General features: G+C 35.4%; 1 protein-coding gene across 2 annotated transcripts in view; it reads right to left on the minus strand.

Annotated features, from left to right (window-relative positions):
• ELP4 (elongator acetyltransferase complex subunit 4) overlaps nucleotides 1-13,319 on the minus strand; it is a 263,256-nt gene that overhangs the window by 177,595 nt on the left and 72,342 nt on the right. For both annotated transcript variants that reach the window (XM_074955138.1, XM_074955139.1), the window contains exons 5-6: nucleotides 11,199-11,338; nucleotides 2,436-2,520 (exon numbers count right to left, since the gene is read on the minus strand). In XM_074955138.1, coding sequence (XP_074811239.1) covers nucleotides 2,436-2,520; nucleotides 11,199-11,338 — 225 coding nt within the window. The remainder of the gene's footprint in view (nucleotides 1-2,435; nucleotides 2,521-11,198; nucleotides 11,339-13,319) is intronic.

Here is a 13,319-nt window from a genome sequence, read left to right on the forward strand (position 1 = left end):
ACCAATGGACACTGCTGCTAAAAATTTCCAGATTCAGGCTTATGGTGAGCCTACATGTCCACATATGGTCTACACAAGTGGATTATCACTTGAAGCAGTAGCGAAGGGCCTTAAGGGTCAGACCCCACCATGGAACAACTTGCAAAGACGTCTAGAAACTCCATGAGGTTTGTCTCTTGACTGAATTGAAGAAGCAGGGGTTTTGGCCACCAATCCCTGTAAATCTCAAGGTGGGGTCCACACAAAATCAGAGCCCTGGGCCTACATGTCCTTGTGGGCTCTCCTCCAGCTTCACGTAAGCTACTACCAATGAGAGAGGATTCTCCTAGGTGGAGGGGGGCACAAGTCAGAAGTTAATACAATTTTACAGAGGGTTGTTTTTGTTTTTTTGGATGGAGGGGAAGTAGGGGAGATGCAGCCCTGTCCCAGGTCCACCCTCTTTCTATTTGGCCATAGAGAAAGCCCTTCTCAGGACTTGGTTAAGGGAAAGGAGGGCAATACCATGGAAACAGCTGAATTACCCAAAGAAGTGAGAGATCTATAGGTCACAGACCCAGAGCATGATCTGGCCCTCAATTAATTTCAAATTTGAATGTATTTTTATTAGTGTTGTATTATACAGGATTTCCTAAACATGCAAAATATGCTGTGTGAAGAAAGGTGGAGAACAGGGAAAAGATTACTCTAGAAAAGTAACATTTCAGCTCCAGCAAATCATTTTCATTTTTAAGCTCTCTATATCTTCCCTGAAGCAGAAATTAACATCTAGGCATGATCTAATGGCTTTTTAAACTAAACTAACTGGTTCAAAAAGAATACACTTCAAACACTTAAAGCTACATATTGCTCACCTCAGAAACTAAAATGTGCTTTAATTTAAAAATAGCTTTTAGCAAATATATAGTTCTGAATTTATTTGCACGGAGTTTTTTGGTTTTGATTTTATTAATAATAACAAAATATTTTAAAATAGTGCACATTTTGATTATTCCTTAAAACAATGTTAGTTGATGTTTTAGTCCTCATTTTTTGCAAAAAATTATCCAAAAATTATGGACTACATCATTCTGTATTAAAATATAAATGTTTCTCAGGAATATACATAGGTTCTATATTTAAGCTAAAACCAACACCTAAGAAAAACAAACACAGTTATTGGAGTCTTTTCCAGTAGCACATTAATTGCTGGCTGAAGGTTCCCAGGGTGTTCATGTCACTTTGGTGCTGTTGCTTTTTACATTCTGTAAGATTTCTTGCTTCCAGAGGACCTGTCATCTTGTTGGAGGAGCAGCTCTGCATACTGTACTGTGGGAACTGTTATGACATGCCTGTTGCCATGGTTACCACAGCAAGTGGGGAGAGGTGCCTGTCAGGGACCAATTTACTTCTCCAGACGGGCACTGCCACCAAAGGGAAAACATGCTTGCCCATGAATCTCTGCAGAGACTGAAAACTGCAAAAATAAGCTAAATGAACACACAAGTATTCCATATAGTTAATGTTCCTAAAAAAACGCTCCTAGACAGAAAAGCAGCCAAACAAAATGCAAGGCTGTCTTCCCTCATAGATAGTTTAAATTCAATGCCTAGTAGTATATAGCACATTATATTTTTTGACATTCTCCAGAACCGATAATAGGTAACTTCTACCTTAATAAAGTTTCTATTGTATAACAACAATGAAGATAATATAATTATCTATCAATTAAGCATCACCACACATGACTGATTATTTTATTTAGGTGAACTCCAAAGAAGCTGTCTTCTTGATTGAATAAGACAAAGAAAACTGTAAGTTGAGCATTGGTTAAACTAGAAAAAGTTTTCCTCTGAAATTCTTGTCTTTAAAAAATTATTGTGGATGATTCATGCTGTGATTTATGAGTATTTACAGAGATGCCTGAAGGTAAGCTGTTCTGAATAGTTAATCTAAGTTAAAATGGCATTATAATAAGCTCTTGTGTTTCAATTCTTGTTATTGAAAGATACATGTATTTTAATTTACCAACAAACCCCAAACCTGACAGCATGGAATACACTGCTAGCTCTCAATAGTTTTGTGAATTAATTCTGAACTCCATGTTGTTAAAACAGCTATCTGAAAATTCTACAGGAGAAAATACACTTTGCCTAGTTTCATTGTATTTAGCAACCTATTTTAGTAGCTACTAGCATAGAATAAGCCTTTTAAAAAAATGTTGGTTTACAGTTAATTTGCACAGCCTACCCATATCCGTTGAGAACTAAGTAAAACTCCGAATACACATTAACATATGAACCAGCCTCTCTATTTACTTTACTTGTTTACTTCAGCAACGCTTAGAAACAGCTTGTTGGCTGTTAATTATTCCAAGATCTTTCATGTGTAACCCTAGAGAGAATTTTGAAAACAACATTAGTTACATGATTATAGAAGACACCGAAGGTGCTCAGTACCTGGGGATAGGATCCATCAAATCCTTCTTGGTATATGATCCTCTGGATAGATTGAAGCAGCTTGGTATAACCACAGGTCATATTACTGTCAGTGAGAAGATAATTTAATTTAATAAACATTCTGATACTTTATGAATCTATATTAGTCATACAAAAAAGTAAACAGAAAGTAAACAGATTCAGTTTTAAGCCTGAAACTGGTAGACACATGATAGAAACAAGAACAGAGTAGAAGCAATAAATCTTCTTTGAACAAACTAGATGTTAATACAGTATTTCTAGAAAGCCAGTTGTGATTGCTTTAAGTGCCCTGATGACATGTGAAAGGTAAAATCTGCAGAGATTAAGATGACAATGTAAGGCTCATTTACCTCCTAGAAAATTAATGATTTAATAAGCAATTTAAAATATGAAACCACATAGCATTTCAGAAGTAATCTCATATAATTAACACATACCTAATGAACTGCTATTTCAAGTACACCTGATCAATATCCTGTTCACCTGAGCTCATCTTCTACCATTTTAATTTTCATACATATCACAGTAACAATAAAAAATTACCATCAGCCCCTTTCCATTTAAATGGATTAAGAAGAAAATTCAGTGCAGTTTATGTTTTATTTTCCTTTTGTTATTTTTATACCATAATAAAGCTTAAAATACATAACAGTATAGTATAATATAGTTTTATCATATATCCTTAAGGATAACAATTCTTCTACACTTACCTCACTGAGGAGTTGTGAGGATTAATTTGTTTGTAAGTTACTTGGAAGACATAGGATAAAACTTTCACAAGTGACTAAATAATTTAGGAGCCTAACTCCCATTTTTAAAGTGAGCACAAGAGTAAATCTTCACAGAATCGGCGACTAACTTTATGCACTCTGAGTAATCCCAATGAAGTCAATGGAACTACTCATTGTACATAAAGTTAAGCATGTGCCTAAATCTTTATAGGATTACAGCTTTAAGAACTTAAATCCCATTGACTTTCAATGAGACTTGGGTTGCAAAGTCACCTAAGGACTTTAGAAAATATATTATCACGTTCTGTATTAATTTTAACATTTGTTTAGTTTGACAATATTGGGCTACTTCTGTGGTTTAGCAAAGGTTAACAATATTTTAATTCTGAATGTACTTCACAGTATACATTGCTGAACATAAATTTTACTAAAATTGACTAAGTTGCGTACACACATTTGGGGAGAGAAAATAAACTGTGTGTGTGTGCGCAAGTGAGGAGCACGTAAAAGTCAGACTTCAGGCAAACATATGCTCAGTTTCTTAAACAAACAAACAAACAAACAAAACACTGTTTCAAATTAGCAGTGAGCATTAAATTAACTGGCTTTAAAAAAAATACACTTCAAACACTTAAAGCTACATATTGCTCACCTCAGAAACGAAAAGGTGCTTTAATTTAAAAATAGCTTTTAGCAAATATACAGTTCTGAATTTAGCTGCATGGAGTTTTTATTGTATAATGATGAAATCAAAACTGTTCTTACAGTAGATTAATAACATCTTAATGTCTTCTGTCATCACATTTTAAAAAATTTAACAGAACCTTTAAAATATTCTCATATATAACTAGATTGCAGGAGTTTTACTCCTGGGTCAAAATTATACTTCAGTTTTTGGTTATTGTTTTTTCTTTAACCCCTTTGGTAGCCCCAAGTCATTCAACCATTATCAGTTAAATTGAGTTACTCTATGTTTCAATTTACTTTAATTGAATATTGCATATGAAATGCACACCTGCAAATAAGTGCAGCAGTACACAATCTACATGAGGAATGTCTAACGACCACCTACCATATTATACAGAAGTTGCAGCTCAAACCAGAATAGAACAACTACAAAAAGTCAAATTTTTTGGATAAATTCCAGTCAACCATTCCCTAGCACCAGCTGTAATCATTGCCTGGAAGACACCTTATCTACTCAAGACACCACTATCTATTCAACAAAGGTGATCTGTTGCCTTTGCCACCATGCTCTGGTATTTTCAATGTGTGCGTGAAACAATGTATTTGGGAGCTTTCGATAAAACTTATGGAAAATGAGTGTAGCTTCTTTCCACTGTCAACCCTGCATGTAACCACTTTCTGTGCTCACAACTAGTGCACTGCTACGTTACGGAAATTAAAAAAAAAAAAAAAGAACTCCTTATTTACTGCTAAGAAATAAAAAGCTTCACAGCAGAATAAGAATTCAAGAAACAAAGCTAAACATTCTACAAATTAACTTATTTTTGAATGCGAACAATAGGATTTCTTTTGCTTGTGTCTAAAATATAGTTTGTCTGACCTTGAACTAGCCCACTATAATATGGACATGGAAAATGTTGATTATATACTGTAACTCCATAATAAAATACATGATCATTCTGGCAATATTTTAAAGCCACAAATATTATTTTTATTTTGAAATGTTGTCATTTTTTAATTTTAGCTTTGTTACTAAACACTGTTTAATTCTGATAATGGGTTTAAACAATTTGTTCTTATCCTTTTTTGTTTAGCCATCTAGTAACTGATAAAACAGGAGCTGGCAAGAAGGTATCCTGGTTACAACAGTGTCTGATTTCCTATTGATAATTTCTAAGCATTTAACAAAGGTTAAATTATCAAAGATATGAAAAATAGGCTTATTATCTGTTAGTAAACCCCATTAGGAAAAACAGTTTAAGCTGTTTTAGCCAAATTTATCTGGAAAATTGGGCTCTACATAAAATTAAGTCTTTCTACCTATTTTCTGAGCACATACATTCTGAAGACAGCAAATACAAGAAAATGCAATGCTGCAGCTTAAATTTTCTGATTGCCTGAATTACCAAAATATATTTTATATCTTTTCAAAGTAAAACAATGTGTTAGTAGCTTTAACTGGGCAATCTGGGCAGAAGGTACAAAAGAAGAGTGTTATCTGAACTAACAGTACAGATAACAGGTTCACCAACCATTTAGTTTTCATTCCTTTTATTTAAACCACTGAAAATGGTTACGCACTCTGACACTTCTCAACTGCAATCCACATCTTATAACTCTACACACACATATCATTGAAATGAGTATAGTAGGGCCTCTTGAAAAGCTGCAAGCTGATGATATGTTCAGAGAATGTACGTGAACATAGCTGACAGACAGGTGTGTGGTGAACAGTTAAGTGCCTCGAACGACACTTCCTTTTTGGTGACTGAGTAAGGAATGACCTCTCTAAGAAACGTTTTCATGTTTCTTTGCCCCAGACACCACACGAAAAACAATAAAATACCAAGAATGCAATTTAACAAGGCTACAACTTTAGTAATTAACACATATCGAAATTACCCAGGAATAACTCATCCAAAGCAGGTCATCCTTCTTTTAAAATCCATGCCAACTGGCGGAGGGCTGCCATCAGCCTCCCCTATTACTTTGTTTCACTTGGTGGATGGCTGCTGTCAGCACCCCAAACAATTAACCTGGTCCCAGTATCATTGCTGGGACCCCAACACCTCCCCGTGGCATGGGGGTTAGGGAAAGTGTGGAAGAAGATGCTGTCTCCTTGCTGTAGCAAATATTAGAAACCTGGACCCCATTCCCACTGTCTTTAGGTCAGCCCTTTCCTAACCTTCTTACAATTCTGATTTATCAGGGAATTTAACCCTTATTGAACAAGTACCTATATTGGACACCTGTCAAGTTGTAAAAATATGACTTTTACAACCTAACCTACCCATGGGTCCCTAGGCTGCTGAGAGGAATACACACACCCCCACATAGCCCAGACTAATCTGACAGTGTGGAGAAAGGACTTTCCAAGCCCAAAAAGACAAACTAGAATGATGCCCACAGCAAGACCTCAAAACCCAGTTCTACTCTAATCCCAAAGGTGAGGAGGATGGAAGCTTTTCTTATGGTGCAGAATGGCACCCATGGGCACACAAGAGAGGCTTATGTTGCACCCTTCTGTCCAACTAATAAGCCACAGGGAGCCTGAATGCCCATGGGGAGGGTGGAAAGGATGTGTGTGTAATTTTTAAAGGGGCAAAAGGTTTTCTTTCCCCTGCTGACCCAGACAAACCCTCCCCACATCTGAGCTGCGTAGGGAGGAGGACAACATTCTAATGATCAAAGAATAGGCATATGCTATAATTACAGAAACAGTCCAGCCACCAATGAGCATACTGAATAAAATAATTTTGTTAATGAAAGAATTTAAATCTACAGATATTTTGAAATGATTTGTAACCTCACTCACAAACACTTGGTTCCTATTTAACACATACGATTCTATAAATTTTTGCACATTTATGGCCCTGCCCATTAATAGATAATTCACTGTTTTCTATGGCATAGCAATTGGGAAGCAAGGCATAATGGCAACAAGACCACTTTGATTCTATTCACAGGACATAACTTATACACCACAGTTTTCTTATAAACTCATATTCTGCTCTGAAGCATTCAGGATGAACTCTTGCAAATTAAAGGTTAGTTATATATTCTTCTCTTGAGTAACATTAACCACAGACATAGCGTGGAGGTTGGGAGGAAGGAGGAAAGAAACAACCAGGAAGTGAATATGCCTGGAAAAAACTAAGAAATGTAGTTACTTCATCCATAACAAAAACTGATACTTCAATTTTTTTGTTTTAAAGCAGCACCTAGTAATAAATCACAAGGATACAGCAGAACGTATATACCAATTGTTTTAGACCAGCAGTTCTCAAAGTATGTGGGTGTGCCTCCCAAGGGAGGTGTGGGAATGTGTAAAGGAAAGCACGAGCTCTGTATGTGGCTTCCTATAGGGCCCGATCACAACGGAAGTTGAGGTTGCTCAGCACTTTGCTGGGTCCCTAGTGTATACTATGGGTGAACTTTTGGCCCCTGATGAAGTCAATGGCAAAATTCCCACTGACTTCAATGGGGCCAGGATTTATCCCTGGATATTTAGCAGTTCAATAACTATGCACATAGTGTGGATTTTATGGTTAAATGAAAGGAAATTTCAGGACCTTTTAAATTTGTTTGTTGGTTTCTTTACATATACTAACTTATCCCACACGCAGAATACACAGAAAATGATCTTATATTGTTGAATGGGCGTTTGGGGATAGATAATCTGCACCAATACACTTTTGCATAATCTGAGATGCTTGGGCATTAGTTGTATTTACAAGATGTGTATCTAAGAGTAGAGAAAAGTTTCTTACTCTACAGCCTTAATCACCTGTAAAATATTTGTGTATGGATCACACCATATTAGAGTTTAATATTTGTATTTTTTTAAGTCCAATTTTTGTGAAATTAATGCAATTTTTATAAATTGCCATAAGACAAGTCATTTTCCAAATTTAAATTATATGCATACATTTTATATGTAAACATTCAGGTAACATATTAATAATTACCAACCACATCAATTCTACAACATATTTCCTTTTCTCTATGCTATTAATTGTATTAGTTTTGAGAACTCTATTGTGTACATAATGTTACTGAATCTCTATCTTCAACCCCTAAAGATAGGCAGGTTCTTGGATTCATTATTACCTGTAGATCCTTTTAAAATATTGGGATTGAAGTAAATGGAATGGTGTCTCCACAGTCATAAAATTCTTATTCTTTCTGTGAATGACTAGGCACTTTGAAAGACTGAGGCCTACATTTTCAAAAGTGAAAAGCGATTTTGGGTACCTAACCAAGAAAATGTTGAGCACCCACCCCCTCAAAATCAGGCCCTCTTAATGTGTCCCAATTGAGCTTACAAAATTCAGGACATTCAATCACTAATCATTAGGGCTATTGATTAATCACAGTTAACCCACAAGATTAACTCAAAAAAATTAATCACGGTTAAAAACGTTAATTGCGATTAATCGCACTGTTAAACAACAGAATACCGATTGAAATTTATTAAATATTTTTGGATGTTTTTCTACATTTTCAAATACATTGATTTCTATTACAACACAGAATACAAAGTAAATAGTGCTCACTTTATATTATTTTTATTACAGATATTTGCACTGTAAAAATGATAAAAGAAATAGTATTTTTCAATTCACCTCACACAAGTACTATAGTACAATCTTTTTATTGTGCAAGTGTAACTTACAAATGTAGATTTTTGTGTTATATAACTGCACTCAAAAACAAAACAATGTAAACTTTAGCAATTACAAGTCTACTCGGTCCTACCTCTTGTTCAGCCAATCACTAAGACAAACAAGTTTGTTTACATTTACGGGAGATACGGCTGCCTGCTTCTTATTTATAATGTGAGCCGGCATTACAAGGTATTTACATGCCAGATATGCTAAACGTTCGTATGCCTCTTCGTGCTTCAGCCACCATTCCAGAGGACATGCTTCCATGCAGATGATGCTCGTTAAAAAAATAATGTGACTGAACTCCTTGGGGGAGAATTGTATGTCCTCTGCTCTGTTTTACCTACATTCTGCCATATATTTCATGTTATAGCAGGCTCGGATGATGACCCAGCACGTGTTCATTTTAAGAACACTTTCACAGCAGATTTGACAAAACACAATGAAGGTACCAATGTGAGATTTCTAAAAATAGCTACAGCACTCTACCCAAAGTTTAAGAATCTGAAGTGCCGTCCAAAATCTGAGAGGGACGAGGTGTGGAGCATGCTTTCAGAAGTCTTAAAAGAGCAACACTCCACAGAAACTACAGAACCCGAACCACCAAAAAAGAAAAATCAGCCTTCTGCTGGTGGCATCTGACTCAGATGATGAAAGTGAACATGCGTCGGTCCACTCTGCTTTGGATTATCATCAAGCAGAACCCATCATCAGCATGGACACATGTCCTCTGGAATGATGATTGACACATGAAGGGACATATGAATCTTTAATGCATCTGGCACATAAATATCATGCGACGCCGGCTACAACAGTGCCATGCGAACGCCTCTTCTTACTTTCAGGTGACATCGTAAACAAGAAGTGGGCAGCATTATCTCCTGCAAATTGTAACCAAACTTGTTTTGTCTGAATGATTGGCTGAAGTAGGACTGAGTGGACTTGTAGGTTCTAAAGTTTTACATTGTTTTACTTTTGAATGCAGTTATTTTTTGTACATAATTCTACATTTGTAAGTTCAACTTTCATGATAAAGAGATTGCACTACAGTACTTGTATTAGGTGAATTGAAAAATACTATTTCTTTTGTGTTCTACAGTGCAAATATCTGAAATAAAAATAATAATATAAAGTGAGCACTGAACACTTTGTATTCTGTGTTGTAATTGAAATCAATATATTTGAAAATGTAGAAAACATCCAAAAATATTTAAATAAATGGTATTCTATTATTGTTTAACAGCACGATTAATTGTACGATTAATTTTTTTAATTGCACAATTAATCACGATTTTTTTAATCACTTGACAGCCCTACTAATCATTCTTAAAAATCTTGATCGAAGTGTTTAAAATTTCTTTTCATAACATTGCAGAAGACCTTAGTATTCTTTTAATGTAGTGCATTTTAACACCCTTTTCTAATAGGCTGCTTCAAAGTAATGCCAGCAACATGTGATTATATTTAGGTCTCCCAATGCTGCTATTAAGCGCTCTAGTTCACAGAGGCCAATAAATGCTCAATCAGTTCAATTAGCTGCAGGTTCAAAGCCACAGTTGGTTGGTATGTGTATTTGCTCCTTTTCTTGCACAAATAGCACATCCTTTGATAAGAGTTTCTTTTATGAATGGAGTCCCTACATAATGCTTACCTTGATCAGAAATAAAAATACACACATATTTCATACCCACAGATTTACTGGCATGAAACCCATCCCAGTTAGCGACACACTGTAGAGCGGTGCAAGAAGAGTGGGACATCTGCTGGGTGGCAATGTAGCCCCACTTTGGCAACTGGCCAAATAAAATCCTTGTGTGGCCAAATTCTGTGGCCCCTGCCATTCAAAAAGTGTATTATACACTGTGTGTTTGTTATGTTAAATGTTTATTGTCGAAATAGTGCCCTTACTTGTCCCATCTCCTAAAAGTGTACAAACTGTTTTATTTACAAGTCTAGCTAGAATCTGAAAGCCTGAATGAATTTAAACCACTGACCTTTGATCATGTAATACTGACACTGTGTCAGCAAACAGAGTACTCTTTAGGTTGTTTACATTTCTGAAAAAGCACTCAGTGAAACACTTCATTTCTTTTATGAATCAGATTTTTCATTTGTGCCATACTGTATTTTAATTTAAAAAAAATAACATTAAAATACTTCTCAGGACTTGGCTCTATACCTAGAAGTTTATAAAACACAGAGATTAGAATACCAAGAGGTCCATGCTGAATAAAGAGATAGGACTCCTTAATCTATATTTAACATTAGAGAAGCACCTTGAGACACTGCCAGAAAGATATAGTAGAAAAGGTATGCCAGTTGCCAGCTATGACTATTCTTTGTGTTTCCGGTCTTTCACATTTTATTTGTGCTTGACCTACACTATTATAAATTTCCAACTTGGAAAACAGATTTAGATTTCTTTTTGCAATTTAAACTATTGTTTGAGCTTTCATTCTCAGTATTACTTTATATTACTCCTTGATTGCAAACATGTAGGGGGAGATTTTCAAAAGCAATTAAAGGATTTTAGGAGTACAAGTGCACTGTAAGCCAGTGATACAGGTAATAAACTGGCTAGGCACTTTTAAAAATCTTCCCCTTAACTTGCATGCAAATATCTAAAAATATAAGTAACACATGGGTTAAGAACTTACCAAGTTTTTATTTCAGGGTGCAAAGACATTTCTTCAGGAAGGAAAAAACGGTGCCACTTTATGGATTGAAGTAGCTCTGGAGACACTGTTTTAGATACATCATAATAGTGACCAAATCGTACAGAAGCTGCTGGACTGACCTGTGAAAACATACTGTACTAATTATAATAATTCATTAAATGATTAGTCATAAAAACATAATTACTTGCTATACCTCTAATAGAAATCTATAATTTTTCAGTTAGGCTTTATGTACGTTAATAACAAAGAATTTGTCAGTAGTGAACTTTAATAGTTATGGAAGGAAAAAAGCAAGAGATAGGAAGGATTTCTAAGGATCCCTTTCTGAAGTTCTGTGTTGTGGAGCTTACATGCAGATTTCAACCCTTACTGCTCCAGTTGGTCCCACCTAAAAAAGTGGGTCAGGTATTGAAAAGTATGCACTTTTGTGCACACCCTAAAACAGGCATACAAATTCCAGATGCAAAGACACATGGGAACAAATTAGGCATTTCAATACCTATATTGGGTACACACAAAAACACAAACATTTTGTGTATTGGCTTTTGAAAGGCTGTCCAATTATGTTTATATGTAAGACGTAAAATAAAATATTGCCTCTTCATAGCTTCCAATATCATCTCTTAAAGAAAATTAAAACAACAAAAAAGAAAAGAATGGCTTGAAATCAGTAAGTTTGAAAGTGTTTTTTTAATTTCTTGAATTTGCAATAAACTTCATGCTAGGTATTACTAAGACACTAGAAAATAGTAACCATTCTTGTCATATAATAAAGGTGCTTAATATTAAGAGAACAGAATAAAAGTGTTTCAATAAAGTAACAAAAACAAAATCAAGTTGAGCTTTCGTGAGATATTATTACTCCTTCTATATTCATTAGCATGGCGGACACAGGGAAGAGTTCCACACACTGAGAATTGGTGGAAACCCAGCATGACACACAACTTAGAATGTTATTTGAATTACAGAAATAAATGCATGATAAAAAGAAAAACTAAATTGGTCTAAAATGTGTGCAAATATATACATATATTCTGTATATAAAAACAAACAAAAACATACATTATAAAATAATGTTTTTCTTTATGTAATGCTCCCTTTTGTTCTCTATCTGCCATCCATCCCCATTAAAAATGTTAATCCAGTTTTAATGGTCAGGAATGGTTCAACTCCAGAAGTAAGTTAGAAAAGAATTGACTTGGCACAGACATGAGACACTATATACTAGTCTCATTTATTAGCCCATAAGTAGGTATAAGATCCTGAAAGGAATATCGGATGACAAAAGCAAAAGTAAGCTTAAAACTCAAAGCTACAGTACAACACATTCACAACTCTAGCAAATTCAGTGTTGCTAATCTGACTGTCTCTCACCAACTGTTCCAAGCAATCTGTAACTTCATGTTTTAACTTTTCAAACAAATTACATCTTTTGCTGTGACCTTGTGCCTGAAGATGTCACTTAAAATCACTATCTTCAGTCACATAATACAGGTGTCAATCAAAACCATACTAGAGGCGGGGGCTGAGGCATCTGTGCAGTGCGGTCCACGTTTGTTTACAGCTGCTTTGCAATACAAAAAAGCCCACTCTAGTTTAATGATTCTCCCTATTAATTCAAAGGAAAATTGCCCAGATTGTGAACTGTGCCATGCATTTCTCAGGTGCAGCTCAGGAAGGGTGGAGATGCAAAGATAACTTTAAGCCACCTTTACACTCACCCAACACTGACACTGCTATGCACGGAGTTAGTCCCCAGGCACAGTCTAGAGCAGTTCTCTTGTACCTAACAAAGACAGAGCTTAAAAAACAAAAACAATAAAACAAACACCCATTGCGGAAAGAGGACAGATGAGAGAAGAAAAAGTGAGAATCCAGAATAATCTAAATACCAAAATGTGGTCAGATTACCTACATTATCCCTCCTGTAGGAATGTACAGACCGAAATACATAATATTCAAAGAAACCAGAGACAAACTGTACAAAGTAGGAATCTAAATCCTGACCTTCAGCTCAGATGCAAGATATCCCTCTCAATCTTGCATAAGAATTGTTAAAACTCCATATTTTCTTGGAAGCAAGTTCCTCACAATTATGAT

Source organism: Natator depressus, chromosome 6 (assembly GCF_965152275.1).
Source record: "Natator depressus isolate rNatDep1 chromosome 6, rNatDep2.hap1, whole genome shotgun sequence".
Classification (NCBI taxonomy): Eukaryota; Metazoa; Chordata; order Testudines; family Cheloniidae; genus Natator; species Natator depressus.